Source organism: Macrotis lagotis, chromosome X (genome assembly GCF_037893015.1).
Source record: "Macrotis lagotis isolate mMagLag1 chromosome X, bilby.v1.9.chrom.fasta, whole genome shotgun sequence".
NCBI lineage: Eukaryota > Metazoa > Chordata > Mammalia > Peramelemorphia > Peramelidae > Macrotis > Macrotis lagotis.
The window spans coordinates 363,428,776-363,449,413 of record NC_133666.1 but is presented as its reverse complement, the minus strand read 5'-3'; the positions used below and the strand labels follow the sequence as shown (position 1 = coordinate 363,449,413).

At 32.1% G+C, this 20,638-nt stretch overlaps 1 protein-coding gene and 1 pseudogene across 1 annotated transcript in view; one reads left to right on the top strand and one right to left on the bottom strand.

Annotated features, from left to right (window-relative positions):
• The window catches only part of CDH12 (cadherin 12), a 597,774-nt gene that overhangs the window by 509,503 nt on the left and 67,633 nt on the right, over window positions 1-20,638 (top strand). Inside the window, exon 6 of the mRNA XM_074199467.1 lies at window positions 2,189-2,376. Coding sequence (XP_074055568.1) covers window positions 2,189-2,376 — 188 coding nt within the window. The remainder of the gene's footprint in view (window positions 1-2,188; window positions 2,377-20,638) is intronic.
• On the bottom strand, window positions 18,570-20,133 carry LOC141501433 (tubulin alpha-1A chain-like; annotated as a pseudogene).

Genomic DNA, 20,638 nt, shown 5'->3' with positions numbered 1-20,638 from the left:
GTGAGATACTATAGAAGAAGAAGAAGGCTCAAAATAGAGCCTTAGAATTAGCAAGTACAACTTGGATACAAATTTATCAAAAGATACTGGAGGAATGTTTATTTAGATAAGAAGGGAACCAAAAGAGAGCACCATTATGGAAACCTAGAGAGAAGTATATCCAGAAGAAGTTTACCTTTACTATAAAAGGGTATAGAAAGTTGAAGAAACTGATGACTGAGGAAAAAAAACCCAATTATGTTTAGCAATTAAGAGAACACTGGAAGCATTGGAGAAAGCAGTTTAAATTGAAGACGAGTTTATTAGGCTGAATAATATTAAGAAGAGAATGGAAATAAAAAAATTAAAAGATCTTATTGTATAAATCATTCTTAAGAAGTTTAGTTCCTAAAAGAAAGGAATATATAGGACAAGAACTAGTTTGAATGGATGATTTTTTTTTTTTTGTCAAAACGGTGAGAGATGACATCTATTCCTAGACAGCTCAGATAACAACCAGTACGTAGGGAGAGATAGCAAATTAGTGGGAAAGGAAAGATGATGGAGGAGTTAATCCATGGGAGAAGAGAAAATGGAAAGATTGTATTTGAAGAGATATTTTTCCATGGCAAAAAGGATTACCCCTTCATGAGAAATAGGAGTGAATGGAGGAGATAGAAAAGAAAATATCTGAAGGATTTGTGATGAGCTCTCAGTAAACAACCTAAATTTTTATGTGGAAATATGAAATGAGGTTCTTAGCTGAGAGAGTATAGAGAGCAAGAGCCATAAAGAGTTTGAGGAAGTATAAAAATGTTTGGAATGCCTAAATTCCCCAATGTAACCAAAGAGTACCAACATTCAGACTGGGCCTTGATAAGATAAGGAGGTTCCTGACAAATTCATTAATAATTGAATCATCTTAGAGTTAAGTCTTCCCATTGGGGTCAGGTAGCTTGTGGAATTTGGTAATGTTTGATCTATAACAAATGATTCTGGTGGAGTTTCTAGAGGTAAGAGTGTTCTTCACAACAAAAATTTTGATTGTGTTTTCAGGGTGTTCTCTTCTCATTAAATTCATAAGGTTTGTGTAAATTGATTTTTATTTATTTTTCTTTTTCTATGCACTGGCCAATATCAATAACTTGAAATGATGCAGAGAGTTCATCATAAATATAGAATATTTTCTGTTTTATTTGATCCTTTAATTTGGAGGGTGAGGGAAAGGTCATTTTATCAAGGCAAATTATGTCTTTCCAAACAAAATCATCCAAATGATATTTTTTCATTGTATTTTGAAGTCATTATAAAGTTGTATGTTGCTTTAATAGTCAAAGATTAGGTGGGACTTCATGATTCTTTTACAGAAAATCTTTAGCAGTCCTAAATTACTAGTTCTATTGGAGCTCCACCTTGTGTCCGAGATTCAACATTGCATACCATTTTAACATTTTGGAAAACTATTAATGAAATTTTTATTAATTCTGATGATAAAAATGTAATTTTGAACCAAGAATTAAACATTCAAACTAGAAAGGTGTTTGTGATAAATATTATACTCGTTTCATCTTTATTTTAAGTGTCTTCTTCCACTACCCATTTATCAGACAAGTATTTGAAAGAAATAGTTATAGAAGCTTGTAACTAACTTTTTTGACCATGTATAAGGGAGTAACCCTTGCATGCCCTTCAGGGCATAGACAAAGTAGCACTAGGGAACTGATATCAAGATGACAAATTTAACTTTTAGATACTTTTTCTAGCCTACCATCCATATTATTGAAGTTCCATATCCATGGTACTTCTGGACCCTAGGGCCAGAGTTTACCACAATATAAGCACATGGTAAATCCTTAATAAATTATAGTTGACTAATGGATTAGGATACCTGAATGCAAATAACATAGATGATATTTGGTCAAATTGATTTTTTTAAATTTCTGTGTTGGTATCTAATGCCATTTCTTAGGAATTCAAAAGCAGGAGTTAGGGAAACAGACATGTACTTAGTACTTTTAATAATCTTTTCAGTGACAGTAAAATGTCTTTTCTTCTTGATTACTCCTTATAGATATATATCATTTCAAAAGTGCCGACATTTTCTCATCTTGATTTATATCCTACAAACATTCATTTAGAATCAGATGTTCTTACTTTATACTTTATTTTCTTTCCTTCTTAACATGAATTACTGTGTATATTTTATCAGGTATCTTTCATTTAAAAGTGCCCGAGTCTTCTCCAGTTGGCTCAGTCATTGGGAGAATCAGAGCTGTGGACCCTGATTTTGGGAAAAATGCAGAAATTGAATACAACATTGTACCGGGAGATGGGGGAAACTTGTTTGACATCGTGACAGATGAAGATACACAGGAAGGTGTCATCAAATTGAAAAAGGTATCTAGTCAAAATTTTGGATATACTTTTACTATAATATAATTTAATTTAATATAATTAATATTTCAAAATTGTGACTTAACTATGTTAATTTACTATAAATCTCTTTTACATAGCTTAACTCAACAAGTGATCAGGTAAGAGGATGATGACTTTCAGAGATATATCAATCCTACTTTGCTCCTGAGATCCATTCCCATGCTCCAAAGTAATTAATACAGTAGATCACAATAAGAATTAAGATTTTAAATACATGTAGTAACTAATTCTTCATTGAGTCTATACCAGACTTCACAGCAATTACAAATTTCAATATCATTTCACTTTAATTAAGACAAAAGTTTAAATGCATAAACAATTGAACCTCAAATACAATCTTTACTTCATGATCTCCATATGCAATCTAGAATCCAAAAGAACCAGGACCTCCTTGTGCTTCTGAGATGTCTGTATCTATAGATAGTTTGCAGTTGACCATTTGAGGTCAATACAGATAGTTTCTTATAGGAGAAACATTTCAGGTAGAATATCTTGATAGCTAATGAAAGAGAAGGTAAACAGTGATTTTGCAGATCTTGAGAAAAGGGATGGTTTGAAAAATTGAGTTTAGAGCCAAAACAACAACAATAAAGGGAATTCGTAAAAGAAAAGAGACATCTTATGGTATTAAAACCATTAGAAGAAATAGAAAATGAGGCTGCCTAGGGACTAACAAAATTTAACATTTATCATGATTCTTCAAGAAATGTACTTTAGGTTATCTTTTGATTTTTTTTAAAAAAAAAACTATTGTTTAGGAATGTATGTAATGAAAAAGTATAGTGAACAGTTTTGTCAGTGGAGAGAGAATATAGAATCATGGATAGAGTGGGCTAATGAAAATCTATTTTCACTTTCTGCTTTTAACTTGTATATTTATGAGGTCCTGAGGAAGCCATGTAAGCCTTCAGATTCCCAGTCAATTACATAGGACTTCTCTCTCAAGTCAATGACAGTTGATTGTGGCATCACTAAAGGAGTTTTGGATATTTCAAGCTCCCTGATCTCATACAGTGAGGAAAGTTCCTTAGTAATGGTGAAATAGAACCAAAAAATAAGTTCCATATAGTGTCTGAACTGGCAGAGTTGAAAACTGACTATGATTTTTTAGCCCTCCCTATTAGTGGAAGTGATGTACTTTCTAGGAAAATTCTGTTGGACATCTACCAGAAGTGTCACTTGTTCTCATTCCCATAGTAATATATGACAAGTTCCTGGATGGGGTGGAAAGGTCATTATATCCATCAATAGTTTTATTATACTCTTGCTTTAATCATGGCCATACTACTTTTGGGGGGCACAATAGAAAGAATAAAGGTAATTCCAATGAGATGGTAAATCCAACTAATTTACCTCTAACTAATCAGATCTAAATCATTCTTTTATTGATGCTTATTTTTTAGAAATCTAAAGATACAACACTATGCAATCTGTTAAACCATTATGCCAATTTTAGTTATTATTACATTATATTCCAGTTTACAGGAAAGTTAAATGTAGAATTTTATAATTATTTAAATCAAACCCAACTAGCACTGGATATACATTATTTATAATTTTAATTTAGTAGAGAAGTATATTTAAAGGAAAAAAATATAATGCTTATAATTGATATAGATTCAGATAATTTATCCATCCTTTGTTTTTCCCTGTTTTATTAAAAAAGATTATCTATAAAAGGTCAAAAACTTAATATGTATCTTAAAAAAATAAAGCTTTCCTTATATCTTGATATACACAGACTGTTAAAATATATTCCTCATTTCTTTCATACAATCTAAGGCTTTCTTTGGGCAATGATTTTCTGGTTAATTGCAAGTATATTGGAATAGATTACTATGTGGAGAATATTTTCTTTTTGGTGAAACTGATAAATACTATTTTGTACTTAATCATTTCAACTCTAATCATTTGGTTTACAGAATTGTTTGTTGTTGTTTTTTTAAATTAAGATTCAAATACTGTATGTATCCTGTCTTGTAAAAATGCAAGTAAATTGATTCTCTTTAAAAATATATTCAGAAGTGTATTGTTATGATTACAAGGAGATAGGCACAAATTATTTAAAAATTTGCTTGGAGAAATTCTCTGTTAGCCTCCCATGTCAATAATTGTTGGAGAAAAGGGCCAAGACTTATGAATTTTAATAGATCAAATTTCTTAATTTTTCAGTCTCTCTATCTGCATGTGATTAGAATTGTGATTGTATTCTAAATGACAAAGATAGTAATTTGATTTAAAATAGATTTCTCATTATTTTATGTACCATACCTATATTAGGCCATAGCATTATAGTAGTCGTATAAAGAAATGCACTTGAGCTAAATTTGCAGAGACTGTCTTTCCTTTTTATCCCCCTTGAACTAGCATAATTCTTTGCTTGTTGAAGACACTTCAGAAATTAATCGAATTGAATGATATTTGTTCCACTGAAGTAATTTTGTACTAAGATAAGATCAATATGAAATGGTCTGGTTGAGCTATGACTTTCAATCAGCACCCCACAATGTTATGTATATTCTATATGAATGAAGTAATGTGGAAAATTGAGGGAATCCTCTGGATAATATAGCACAAAAACAAAGAAAAAATTTTTGTCTAAATTGCACATAATAGTAAACATATTAGTTTTTGAAGTTATCTAAGTAGTGACATAATTTCTCCCTACCATTTTAATAATGGAATTATGATTTCAGGAAAGCAAAACATTTCTGTTGCCTTAAGTCATAGGAAATGCTTAGATATCATCTATTTGAAATGAGGGAATCGATTTGAGGATAACCAAAACGAGGCATATCTGGCTTTTTTTTTTTTTTTGCCAATTGATGACTAGTAATCAAAACAATACATTCTGTACCACCATCTTATTGTAGTTGTTTAGTTATTTGAGTCATTTTCAACTCTGCATAATACCTCCTGGGGTTTTCTTGGCAAAGACATTTAGTGATTTGCTATTTCCTTGTCTAGAGTTTTAAGGCAAACAGTTTAAATGATTTGCTTGGGATCACATAACTAGTGAGTGTCTGAGGACCAAATTGAACTCAGGTCTTCCTGACTCCAGGTACAATGTTGTAATACATTGAGCCACCTAGCTGCCTTCACCAAAATAAGGTGTTTTTTTTTGAGAGTTGAAATAAATTTATCAACAATATTTTAATTACTTCAACTCCATAGTTATGGACTACAATTAAAAGTTAATAATTTAACATTACAAAGACTAGCTACATCAATGGAGGCATTTTTACAAACACTTATACTATATGACTCAGTGGATAAAGTGCTGGGCAAGGAAGACCTAGTTCAAATCCAATCTCTTATTTCCTCAGCTATAATATGAGCTAGAGAAGGAAAGAGCAAGCCACTCTAATATCTTTGCTTAGAAAACCCCAGATGGAATCATGAAAAGTCAAACATGACTTAAGCAACTGAACAATAACAACAACTATAGAAACTAATAATTATAAGCATGTTTTATAATTTTTCTTGGAAATAAAATATTTTTGTCCTATAATTAATGCAGCTTGGGTCTTCAAAGTGCTCTCAAATTTTGATTCTTCTAGTATTTTTAAGAATGTGAAGTGATCCTGCTGGAATTATATGTGTATTATACACATAAAGAAAAGATTTGCAAATTATTTGATTAATTTATTCTCTGTAGACCTGAGATTTCAAACTTGAAAGGAACCTTAAAAGTAATTTAGTCCAATCTGAACTGTACTATTCCTGATTACTCAACATCATCCTTCTTCACCCCATATCCTTGCTCAACAAAATATGGGTTCTGTGAGGTTAGGGACTGATTTGTTTTGGTCTTTGCAGTTCTAACACCTAGCATGTTATCAGGCATGTGGTTATTGATTAATGAATATATGTTAAATGAATGATCTCTTGTGTGGATGAGCGTAAAAGTCTATTAATTGATCAGACTCCCTGCCTCTAGTCTGTTCCCTCTTATCTTGCCTGCAAATATTAAACTGATTTCCCTAAAACTTAATTCAGACCAATTATTCTCCTTCACCAAAAGATTTTTTAGTAGTTCCCTCTGCTGCTAAGATAAAATACAAAATTATTAACATGGTATTTAAAGACCTCTACAGTATCTTTCTTACCTCTTCTTCCAGTTTTGTTTATATTCCTCTCCTCCATACCATCAGTTCTTTTCACATTGGCCTGCCAACCATTCTCCATATAGGATATCTGATCATTTATTTTTTGAACAACTGTTTGCTTATGACTGGAATGCACTTCTTCCTTATTTTGATTTTATAGGCTACCTAGCATCTGCAATGACACAGTTAAGACATCAACTTCCACAAGGCATCTTTCTTGAGTCTCCCAAATTTTAAGCTTATATATCTTTTTAAAAATTACTTTATTTTGTATATATGTTTATATATATTATTATATTCCTCAGGACTACCACAATGACATGGAAGCTTCTTGAAGGCAATGACTAACATTTTTAATTTTGCTTCACTGGCCTGACCAAGAATTTGCACTTAGTAGATAATGAATGCTGTTGGATTTCAAATGTTTTTAGTACTGTGCTCTGGAGAAAAGCAAAATAAATATAATCTCTCTTCAACTTGATACCCCTTCAAATGCTTAAAAATAATTCTTTTATCTAGCTCATCCTTATGGATAATTTATCCCCAAGTATCAGCTTCACTGATCTTTATATAGTTTCTTCCTATGTCATAGTTAGATAAAGAGTCAGAGTGGTACAGTAGAATGAACATTGACTCTGGCCTCAAAAGACCTAACTTTGAATTCTACTACTATCAATTACTCCCCCATTTTAAATGACTTTGGAAAAATGACTCAAGTTCTCTGATTTTGGTTTCCTCTGAGGGGGCTAGACCATGTGATCCCTAAACATCCTTAATCTATGCTCATTATTTAAGTATTTTCCTGGTATAGTATAAAACTGCTTTTTAAAAATGTCCAGCATAAGAGAATCTGGTTCCTGAAACATGGGTCACCTACTATCAGTCTGAATAATAAATGTGTCCTTTCACAGAAATTTGGAGAATATGATAATCTATTTCAACTATTGACACACAGCAACAATTCATGCAAATTAAAATTTTTGGCCTATGATCCTTTATATTCCTATGTGAAGTCACAGAAGCTTAAAGCTTATTGGTTCAACTGGTGGGGAAGAAAATTGCAAACTGCATGGATGTACCTTTGCAATCTAATTTTGGAATACAAGATCTATCTGAATTAGCAACTATTAAATGACATCTCTCAGTTATCTATGATACACAAAATACCCTGCAAAATAATGAGGTTAGGGGTTGGGAATATACCACTGGTTGAATCAAACATTGTTTCTGCTCTCAAGGAGCTTATTTTCTTTGTGAAAGATAAGGCACCAATAAGAATTGTGGATAATGATGCTTTATGTGCCAAATATGAGTAATTTTTTATAACTTTATTATGGAAGAGAAACTTTGTTGAATAACTTTTATGGAAAACGAATTTATTGTGCTATTCTATAAAGCCAAGGAAGCTTTTTCTACCTCAGTTATCTAGATAATGAAAATTACTGACCTAGGATAAGCAAGAAGTATGTTAAAACATTTATACATACATATATATATATATATATATATATATATATATATAAATATATATGCAATCATCTATATGTGTAGATAATTTATTTAGCAAGGGTACAGCCATTACATATTTGGCAAGTATACATGATTCAAAATCAGATTAAAAATAGCTGCAGTTGGCAGATGGACTACTCATAACTTCCTTTGTTCTTCATAAGTCTTCTGATTTCCAGATCTCACAGAAGCCAGGGTAAGGCAGAGGTCTGAAATGGTCAGAAGAACCATTATACTTCCAGCTGAAATTGCGTTTATTTCTAAATCCTGGATGCCATGTCAATCAATGGATTATTGTACATTAGACTGTCATGTCTTTTTTAAATCTTTTTCTAACCTCGTTTTTCCTTACTCTTTTCAATCCTCTTCTATTTTATAACCTTATTTTCCAGCTTTTCCTAGTCAAATTCTTGTTATGACAGGTAACCTCAGGGAATTTATCTACATTCAGCAAATGGGCATTGCAACAGGGTCTGGCCAAAGATAACCACATGATTATTAAAATAAGTTTAGTTCCTTAGAGTCAAAATCTGAACCAGGACAAAATGCATTCCATAATTATAATGTGCCCCTTTGAAAAATCATTGTGGCTAATCTCTATGTCAGGATTCATATTTATGCATTATGAAAAAATATGTTTAATACATTTGACAGAGCTGCTATATAACGTTGTTATTTTATTATATTAAAAAGGTAACTTTTCTTTCCTTTCCCTAGTATTTTCTAAGTGGAAAATTGTTCTGTTTTCCCTCCCTGAACACAATGGAGCCCAGCATTCATTACTGAATAAACTAATTGGAGTTTGTTCTCAATTTATCAAAATTCTAAGCATCACCTTCTGTAAATCTAAGACTTTTACTGATTTTGCACATTAATTTCTGACATTTTTAAAAAATACTATTTTGGTTAAATGTAGATCTTGGTTTGAAGTGTCAATATAAAATGGCATTTTTCTTCTTTCTGAGACAGCTTTAATTCTATCCTGTTTCTATGGAGTGCATGATAAATATTCTCCACGGCTCTTCTTTCTTTCATCTGCTCTGCCCCCTTCCTCTCCACTTTCCTTTTTACTTTGTCTCTCTTTTTCTTCTTTCTTTCCTTCCTGATCTTCAAAGGGAGAAAGGGAACAGATGAAAAGAATGATCAGGGACAGTTAAGAAGGAAAGGATAAAGGGAAAGTTTGCAGTTGTTTTTCTTCTTCACCTCAAATCCATTTTATAAACATAGATCTAGTCTCTCATATTACCATGTCACTCTGAGTTCAGAATAAAATTGTGAAACCTTACAAATCCCTCCAAGGCATTTGATATTGGTGGAAAATCTTTCATACTGCCCCTTGTGTCACACTACACTGAGCCAAGTACAAATAATGTTTCCTGTATGAAAATAATACAGTGTATGTAACATAACAAATGTATTTGGAAGCTATACTGAACATCAAGTTTTTTTTTTCTCTTGGAAATCAAGGTTGGAAATTAGAAGGTCAGCCACAAATAGATTAGGAATATAAAAATGTGTCCAACTATGCCATTCTTCCCAGTAAAGTTGAATGGAATGTGCTACGTTTATTTTAAAGTGTTGACTTTCTGATATGGTTTCATGAAACTAAAAGACTAACTCAGGTGATAAAATATTCAATAGATTCATATAGGCTAAAAGTCATATGCAAAATGAAAATATTTTGCTACCTCTAAAGTCATTGAAGTTCTCAAATTCTCCTAATTGACATCTTTAGGCATTTTAAAAAGTAATAAATGCTGCTAAATTTATAACCTAATTTTCAGATAAAGCATTGTGTCCTAAAGAATATTATATCATATTTAGAAATCATGACCTATTGAGAAAATACAGAATTTAGTCTTTGAAAAGTTTTCATTCTATACTCAAATGTGAAAAAAACATTTCTATACATACAGCAGAAAATAAATAAAGGCGATTCAATCTTTATTTCATACCCCTTGCTTCCTCTTGCTTCCCCTCGCTTCACTTTTTTTCTAAAATTAATAAATGCTATATATTACTTTTAATTGAAAAGACTTTTAGTTTTACTGCATTTTTTGTTTCTGTTTATTATACTTTTTTCTGTGAATTTGAAAAAAAACTTTCAATGATCATCTTCTTATTGGCACCACTATTGCTAACCCTAACTTTCCCCAAGTAATTAAAATGTTAAAATGATAAAAATTGTCAAAAAAATCAACTGTAGCTGAGCAAAATGAATTCTCATAGTGGCTGTGTCTAAAAATATATAGTCTCTGTACCTGGTTTCTATCACTTATCTCAGAAGGCATTTAATATGCCTTATAATAATGTACCCTGAAAATTTACAGTTCATTAAAATCATCAAAATTTTCTTTAAAAATTTCTTTTATTTACAATGCTGGCTTCTTAATAAACTGTTTTCTTAATACTTCTCCTTTTAATCTATATCAACTCATACTATTTCAAATTATCTAAAATCATCTTTATTCATTTTTATGGTACAATATCTTTCAATTACATTTGTATACCACTATATATTCAACCATTCTCCATTGTCTAAGAAAGAATCAGGTACCCCTTAGATTCTAGTTCTTTTCTTTTTGTCTTTTTTCCTTTTCATTCCTATTTTGTGATAAGAAAGTGTAGTTTGTTACCACCATTTCCTCCTGGTACTAAACTCATTGCTAACTGTTCTCCACATACTTTTTTTTTCAGTCCTATTCAGTTTCGTGTATCTCTTTATTAATGTGCTTGTTTAATCCTCTTTTGTCTGATCCAAGTTAGGTTCATCCTCTGGCTGCTTTTCCCTTTACTTCTTCAATGTTTGTATATTCTTCTCATTTTTTTAGAGAACACTAGCACTGCTGGTGTGATGACTTGATGAGTGAGCCCCTTTCAGTCTTGCTCACCTAACTTTGGTGTCTACTTCTCAACCAATTCTCACCTGTGACTCCAAGAAGTGGTAACATATGCAGTAGTCATCATCTAGACAGTAAACCATCAAGTAAAATCATCTAGATAAACAAACTAAAACAGGTTGAAGCTAACAGGCCTTAAACCTATTTTTGAATTATGGTTATGTCTACCCCAAGCATGTGAAGACTACCCACAGAATAGATGAATGAGAACAATTTGTTGCAACAGTCATAAATGTGGCTGTGTCTGGTGCTATGTGGCTTGATTAGACATTGAAGTTGCCATGGTCAGACTATACTATATCTTGGGTAATCATCAGTCTTGATTTTTGTCTTGCCACTGGATTTTGACAGGAATGAAGTTGATCACTTTGTACAACTCTATCTCACTTAAATCCAATTTACCATAAGTCATCACTCTCATGATGTCCTTGGTCTTCTTAAAAACAAAAGATGAATAACTCCAATTCTGCTCATTCATTCCATTCATGAGATATAGTAAACAACACTAGATTCTTTTTTTGCATGCTATTCTGTTTCTTCATTTTAGCCAATATCTTCTTTCTCTCTTTAAACCCTTAGAACTGAATCAATCTATTCCATAGATTTTCCCCTTATCAATTTTATCCATTATGCTTTATTTTATAAAGGGACACTTGTTTCTTCTCCATTAGAATGATTGCAATATAGTAACGTATAATTCCTTCCAATTGTGCAAATGAATTTGCCTTTTTAGGTTTCTCTCTATTCTTCTGTTGAATTTCAAAATTCCAACTCAGTTCTTGTCTTTTGATTAGAAATTATTGAAAGTTACCTGTTCCTTTAAAAGTCCATTTCCCCATAGGATTATACTCATAGCTGCAGTAAGTTATTTTTGGATTATACATTTTGCTTTCTGGAATGCTTTATTTCAAGCTCTCCTTTCATTTTATAAAAATTTCCAGTTTTTATAGATGCTCATTTTTCTTCTTTCATACTTGAACTACTTTTTTTCAAGTTGCTTATAATATTTTTTCCTTTTTTTTTTTTTTTTTTTTTAGTATTTTGCAAGGCAAATGGGGTTAAGTGGCTTGCCTAAGGCCACACAGCTAGGTAATGATTAAGTGTCTGAGGCCGGATTTGAACTCAGGGACTCCTGACTTCAGGGCCGGTGCTCTATCCACTGCGCCACCTAGCCGCTCCTATTTTTTCCTTCTTTTTCCTTGTGCATTGGGAATTTCAGAATTTTGATTATGAAATTCTTGAGACTTCCTTTGGGCATTTCTTTCAGGAAGTCATCAATATAGTCTATCTTTACTTTGCCATGTTTTTCTTCTAATCAGTTTCATTTATAATTTCTTGAAATATAATGGCTAGAGTGGCACAGTGGACAGAGCACTGGCCCTGTAGTCAGGAAGACCTGAATTCAAATCCAACCTCACTCTTAATAATTGCCTAGCTATGTGGCCTTGGGCAAGTCACTTACCCCATTGCCTTAAATAAATCATTTTTTTAAAAAAAGAAATATAATGCCCAGACTTTTAAAAAAATATGGCTTTCAGGATTTCAAAATTATACTTCTTTGGCTTGTTTTCTATTCTGATTGTTTTTGAAATCAGATATATGACATTTTCTTCTGTTTTATTTTTTCATTTTGTTCTTAGAGTCATTAATTTATCTTTGTTCTTGTTTTCAGGTATTTTTTCTCTTGGGATTTGAATGAAGTATATGACTTTTTTCTTCTAAGCTTCCCATTTTCTTTCTAAATGACATCTCTCATACTTTTTAATAATTTGAAAATATTTTCCTTGATTTCTCTATATTCATTTGGTTTTTTTGAAAATCCATTATCTCCTTTGCATTTTTTTTTCTAGATGTTATAGCAATAGATTGGCAACACATATCTATCTATCTATCTATCTATCTATCTATGTGTATATATATATGTATACTATGCACATATATAGATATGTGTGTAGGCATATATATATATATATTTTATATATAGATATATTTACATGCATATTTTAATAGTGGTAGGTATTTTATTTGACTTACTTATCACTTTCAACTTTAGTTCTAAGTTCTAGCTTGGTGGCATGGCTAGGGTCTAGTCTTCTGATATATTTTTGCATAGTTTGATCAGCCATGCTTTGTATTGCCCTGAGCACCTTGTATTATTATTCTTGGACTGTCCCAGGTACAACTCTGTAGTACCACGCTAACTATCACTGTTCCAGTTGTTGGTTACTGTCATTCTGTGGGACTTCTAAACTAACTCTGACTTTTATAGATCTTTACCAGGGGAGTCCTTTATTTATGTACACAAAGTCTTTATAAGCTAGACATGTGCCATCTCTATTCAGACTTGTGCTTCCTTTACCTAGGGGGTTATTTTTCCTTTTACTAATGGGCTTCTTTTGTCTACCTTTTTTTTAATCATTCTGGGGAGGAAAAACTTACTATTGGTTGTCCCAATGATATTGTAGTAGACATGGTGGAATTGATCAGCCTGCCTCCTTTTTTTTTTTTTTTTAGGTTTTTTGCAAGGCAAATGGGGTTAAGTGGCTTGCCCAAGGCCACACAGCTAGGTAATTATTAAGTGTCTGAGACCAGATTTGAACCTAGGTACTCCTGACTCCAAGGTGACTATTTTGACAGAAAGTTCAAAAATGAAGAAAATGTTCTTAATAAAAAAAGAAATATATATTCTTTTTTTACATTAATATCTTTCATTTTTATCATTATCACAATTTCTCTCAGCATATTTCCTTATTCACATCTGACAACCCATATAATAAATCATGTTTTTTTAGGGAAAAAAGAAAAAGAGGATGAAGAAAAAAAAGTAAAATAATTTATTAAATTGAAAAAGTCTGAAAAATATGTTGTATACTATATGTGTGGACCTACCTTTGAAAAGGATTTAGAGGTGTGAATCTAAAATGACTGAGAAAACAAAGGTTTTAGTTTAAATTTGGGAACAGGTCTCCTCAGGTTTGGTACTGGACTCCAAATACAGAGGGAAACTATATATGCATTAAAAGCAACTAATCAAATAAATGTAATTAATTAAAATAAAACAATTAGGGCACAAAAATAGGTAATTTGATGTTCTAGTTGGAGAAAAGATTAGGGACTTTTTTAGTTTGGAGGAGACTGAATAGGTACAAGTCCCTGAAATCAGAAAAAGAGATCTTCTACTTCCCCTCAAATGCCAATATTCAAAGTAACATGGAAACAATAGCAGATTGACCAGTATGGGGTCAGTTTTCAGATAAAATACATGGGTTTTTGAGCTGTATAACTGTGAGAAAACTCCTTGTGTAGGTCTTCAGATCTGTCTATATTTCTGGTCAACATAATTTAGTTCCTTAACTAAAAGTCTTTAAGCAACATGTAGAGGTAGTTCAGTTGTTAAACAAAATAATACATTTTTCTCACAATTCAAGTAGTTGAAAAAAAGTTTTCACACAAGACAAAAATTGAACTAGACTCATAATTGAATAGAAAGGGAACTAAGAGCCACAATTGAGTCACATGATGGAGTCAGCATTTACTTCCCACAATTCCCTTAGGTGGGGCATTTTCTCATATCAGAAATAAATAATTTTTATTGCAAATACAAATTTAACCTGCTAGAAATTAAATAAGCAATTTATACAAATATTTCCTATATGAAAGCATGAATGTGAAAAATAATAATGTGAAAATAATGTGAAAAAATAATAATTTTTCAAAGACATTAAGACAAAATGCTATATAGAAATCAATATAAATGTTTTATATTTTTTTAACTAAAGGCGGCAGTTAAATCATAGCAATTCAAGTTAAGCTAGTTTATCACTCAACATTCAAAGAGAATTTTTTCTTTGTTTCCTTATTTAAAATTTTTTTTTATAGAATCTTTTTTACACATAAGAAATACAACTTAAGCTAAATTTGTCGGTAGAACTGCTTTTCTCACCGAGAGTTTGTCCTTCAGTAAAAAATTGAATTTAGATCGAAAGGTTTGTTAACCTAGCACCACTCTGTGGCTAATATCTATATATTTACTAAAACAATGCAAACAGGAAGGAAGCTATTTCATAGATCTTTTCTTTAAATATTCTATTCAGTTTTATAAACTTAAAAATAATATTAATATGTTTATGTTTGACTGCTTTAATAGCATCAAAGAAAGACCAATGGACATTTGGATTTGGTAAATTTTTATGTTGTCCAATATACATTTGAAAATATTAGAAAGCAAATATTTTTAGCCAACATAAAGATAAAGTTAGATAATTGACTGAAACAAGTATTCTTAACAGTTAAAAAATCATTTGTCCCCCCAAAGGATTACTTTTTTACTCAAATACTTGTTCAGTCATTCAGTCATATCCAACACTTTGTGATCCCATATGGCATTTTCTTGGCAGAAAATATCAGCATAGTTTGCCATTTTCTTACCTGGTAGATCAGGACAAACAGAGGTTAAATAACTTTTTCAGGGTCACATAGCTAGTTAGGGTCTAAGGCCAGATTTAAGTGTCTTATCCACTGAGTAAAATCACTCTCTCTCTCTCTCTCTCTCTCTCTCTGGCTCTGGCTCTCTGGCTCTCTCTGCTTCTCTCTGGCTCTGTATCTTTCTCTTTATATATATATATAAATACCACACATATTTGTGTGAATATGTAGACACAAGGAATGCACATACACATATGTTCATTTTCATGCATACATATACTTAAATGTGTGTGTATAAATATATATATATATATATATATATGTATATATATATATATATATCCATTGACAAATACTTATTTTCTATGGTTTTTCAAGACCATACTCCTACTAGCACAAATTGCAATCCATGCTAGCCTTTTTACTCTTTGAGGCATTTATCACTTCATATTTTACCGAGAAATTCTACCATCTACAGAGGCATTCCTCTGTGTTTTTTAAGGGATTCAGTCAATTTTTTTCTCTCTCATTATCCAGTACCTAATTCTAATTAGATTGTTGGTCAACCTCATTTTCTTTCCTTATGTATTCTTTCTTTTCTTTTCTTTTTTTTTTTAAGGTTTTTGCAAGGCAATAGGGTTAAGTGGCTTGCCCAAGGCCACACAGCTAGGTAATTATTAAGTGTCTGAGGTCAAATTTGAACTCAGGTACTCCTGACTCCAGGGCCAGTGCTCTATCCACTGCACCACCTAGCTGCCACCTTATATATTCTTGAAGCCTTTTTACATTATTTTTTCTTTGCAAATCATCAGGGTAGTAAACTATACTGATTTAGATCCCAGAGGGACCTTTTCCTTGACCTTTTGGGTCACCTGAAAATGTTAGTCTTTTGAGATCATGATTTTACACGATTCATATCTAGATTTTCAACAGCACAATGGACACTAAGAAGAAAAGCCTTGGTGGACATCATGTCATCTCACATCTTAAGAGATAATTGTGTTGTGACATTTTATCTAATATGAACAATCTATTCTTTTAATGGATTGATTTAAGGACATGTTATCTCTATTAAAGTTATTCAATTTGGGGAACAACTCTTATGAAAATGTCAACATCCAAGATCATATGTTGCCCAAACTTATGAATGGCTATTTTAGGGAAAAAATGAAAAATCTAAATTTATATTCATGTGTATCCAAGACTTATATCAGCAGCTGTAATATTACTAAGGTTTCCTTGGAATTGGAAATTCTACTATTTATTTTCTAAGTTTTACTGAATTAATCCTGAGTTCCAGAATAAAGAATGTTATGATGCCCTATTTCATTTTGTACTAAACAATTTATACATTAAGATGAATACAAAGTCATTTGAATTATGATATCTAAATAATCTTTAGTACTTTCAGTCTTTTTTTTCCCTTAAAGAAGTTTGAGTATATCACATTTCTCACATTTTGCTAGAACAAAAAGTCTTATCTATCTGGTACCTGGCCTGTTTAGGAGGCACAATGGAAGGAATGCTGGTCTTAGAATCAGAGAATCATAATTTCAAGCTCAAATCCTGTCTCAAACATTGACCACCTATGAGAATCCAGGAAAAATAATTTAACTCACTTTGTTTCAGTTTTCTCTTTTGTAAAATGAGGTAAAAATATCATATGTCTCAAAGGGCTGTGGGAAGATTAAAAACAAACTGTCTGTGTGAAGTCATGTAATAAATTATTCTCAGTTTCCTAAATTGTGAAATAGGAATAATAATAGCACCCCCCCTTATAGGATTATCTTGAGAGTAATATAATATTTGTAAAGTGCTTTTCTAATCTTAATAAACCAAAGCAAATAATAAATAATTTAGAACATAGCTTTAGAATAGGGATTATTTTATTCTTGGCATTTGTAACCTCAGTACCTACAAGAGCACCTGGCAAAATTAAAGCTATTTAATAATATTTGTTGTTTGAATTGATAGTATAACATGAGTGATAGGTATATAATTCAAATCTATATCCTCCAATATCAAAGGCAAGGTTTATTTAACTATGCCATCTAAATTATGTTCCATTATGCTCAGCACAATTCTCATCTTAAGCAGTTTACAATCTAGTTAAGAAGACAAAGCATCCAAAAGGGAAGTGTTAAATGAAAACACTAGAAGCAAGCAACAATTCAAACAATCTATTATGAGATGTTTTCAGGGAGTATGTAATAAAATTTCAGATAAATATTTAGATTTAATAAGGACCAGAAACTTATAGATGGAAGAGATGCCTAGAGCAGATTTCTTGATAGACTTAAGATTCTAAAATGGTTTTTATCCTGGGTTTTTTGAATTAAAAAAAATAAATGCTGTATTTAAATATATGGGGTTTCCCTTGTAATTCTAAATATTTTTTTCTTTAATGCATTTAACAATATTCTCCTGAGAAGACCAAGTCTTCAATACACTGACAAAGAAGTCCCTCATACTAGAATTAATCTTAAAGAATGTTTAGGATATAGATGATTGCAGAAAGGGACTTTTTCAGGTGGAAAGATTTATTTGAGCAGGTTAAAATTATATAGAATCTCTAAGACATCATTTCCATACTTAGGCAGTGTGACCTAAAGAATAATTTAAAATTATGTTTGGAATAAAAATTTCTTACTCATCTGCATAAGTAACCAAACAGATGAATTAACTCTTAAGATAAATCTTTTAAATTAATATATTTCAAACACATCAATTGTGCATTAATTATGTTTTGAAATAATTTTAAGCAATGTCATCAAAAATAATTATTTTTTCACTCTATAATAAAGTCAATAAGTCTAAGTAAACGTCTTCACTTCCATTATCTAGTTTAAAGCATTGCAGTCACTCACTTCAAGACTTGGATACTGGGTTTGTGCTTTGAATACCTCACTCACTTTAGAACTTAAGCTCTTATCCAGATGACCTATCTAATTAAGAATTTAGAAGTTTTAGAGGGCTTTTTGTATTTTTCTTAAAGCCTTTAATTTCACATATATGATAGATTGGGTTTTTTTACACAGACATAGTTGTGTTAATATAGACAAACTAACCAAATCACTAGTTGTACTGTTAATGCTGTCTTTTTTCTATCATGATAGCTTCTAAACAGTCAATTAAGTCATATATAAGTTAAGCCTGTATAAGCTGATGACTTTTGTATGCAACATGCTGCAGAGTTATATGAAAGGAATGACTAATACTCTTCTCCTTATTCCTCACCATCTCCTTTAATAGAATCCACACCAATTTCCTCAGGGCAGTTTTTCCTCCTCCTTCTCCAGAGCAGCTATATCTTCCAAAGTCTCAGAGATTTCTCCTTCCTACATGCCATCCCCCATATACAATGAACAGTGACACATTTGGTATACATCAGATCAAATTTGTAGTTAAGACAAGTCCAGGCCTTATCATTGGCTATGGTGTTGCCTAACATGTTCTTAGCTCCCCTTACATAACCCAGGTCACCACCACATACCACAGTGAGATACTGGTAATTGATGCCAAGTTGAAGCCAACTGGGTATCAATTCACAAACTAGACACAATGCTTTGTCTTCATGGTAGTGGTATCATCATTGATATCTTTGGGTACCACATTACAATGAGTAGGCAGAATGAATTTACTGTGGCAATGTCACATTTTGCCATCTCAAAGCAAGCATTAGTAATTTCTACTATAGAAAGCTTCTCGTGGTAGGCTTTCCTCAGAAGAGATTATTTGGGCATTTGTGACCAGATAGAAATGGATATGGGAATAGAGTACTACATTGTTCTGGAATTCTGTCAGATCAGCATCAATCAGAGAAAGGTAGTGATAGAGGACACAATTTGGCCAATTAGGAAATTCTGATTACTGTAGATTGGGCATTCGATATCAGATTTTCTTCGACAGATATCATAGAAAACCTCATTATCTATCAGGAAGGTCCAATCAGAGTACTCCAGGGTGGTATAAATGAACAGAATGGAATTGTGGGGCTCAACTACAACTAAGGAAATCTGTGGGGCTGGGTTAATGAAGAACTCCAGATTGAATTTCTCATAACCAATAGGCAGACATTCCACCAGCTGAGAGGTAAAACCAGAGCTAGTCCCACCACCAAAACTATGGAAAACCAAGAAACCTTGAAAACTTATGCTAGCTTCCTGCATCCTATCTAGAATTAACTCAGTATTTTTTTGTCAATAGTGTATGGTTACTTGTTAGGGACTCTTGTGCAGTAGAGTACTGTAACTCTTCATCACCTGGTATCTTTGAGCACCAGAGTATTATCTTACTAAGTGCTACAGGAATGGGAGTGGACCAAGGACTGGGGATGATATTTTCATATATATAAATGGAGATCTTTTTGGAGTACTTGGAGATCTTGGTGTACAAGGAGAAATTGTCTTTCTTGTCTCTCTTGTCTCCCATCCCTTCAACATTTGCCTGGGGAAAGTTTAAGCAAGTCCAGAAAGAAACTCAACAGCTACTGGCATCAGTGATTAGTTGTTTAGGATGGAAGAAATGACTAGGTTCTATTATAAACTTCATCAATGACAATTGGTTCCAGATCTACAAAACGTGCTTTGTGAATTCATTTGCCAGCTCCTGTTTCACTGAAGAAGGTGTTAAAGGAGTCATCTCTTTCCTTAATGGTCTTGTCACTTGGCATATCTATCAAACTGGGTACCATGCTCCAGGAAGTACAGCTCCCAGTAAGAATTGCCAATCTGGACACCAGCTTAGTCAGAATGCATAGAGATGGACTCAAGCATGGTGGTCATTGGGTTAAGGATCAATTATGACAACAGGAACAGGGATATCTGTGTTCTTCAGGCTTAGAAAGTGAAGAATAATTTCAGAAAAACAATTTTGCGAAACAAAAAACAATTTTGCAAATTGTGTTGTATAGTTCCTCAAAACTGATCTTTCCTCCAAAAGTCCTTATTTCTATTTGCAAGACTATCCTTCTATTTTGAGCAGCTAGATAGCACAATGAATAGATAGCTGGGCCTAGAGTCAAGAAAACTTGAATACAACTAGCCTTAGATGCTCATTAGATGTGTGATCCTGGACAGATCATGAATCCCTTTTTGACTCCATTTTCTCATCCATAAAATGATCTGAAGAATGAAAAAGTAAACCAGTACAGTATCTTTGCATTTATTGTTACCCAGTCATTTTAAGTTATGTTGACTCTTTGTGAGGCCATCTGGGATTTTCTTAGCAAAGATACTAGAGCGGTCTTCCATTTCCTTCTCCATTTCATTTTACAAATGA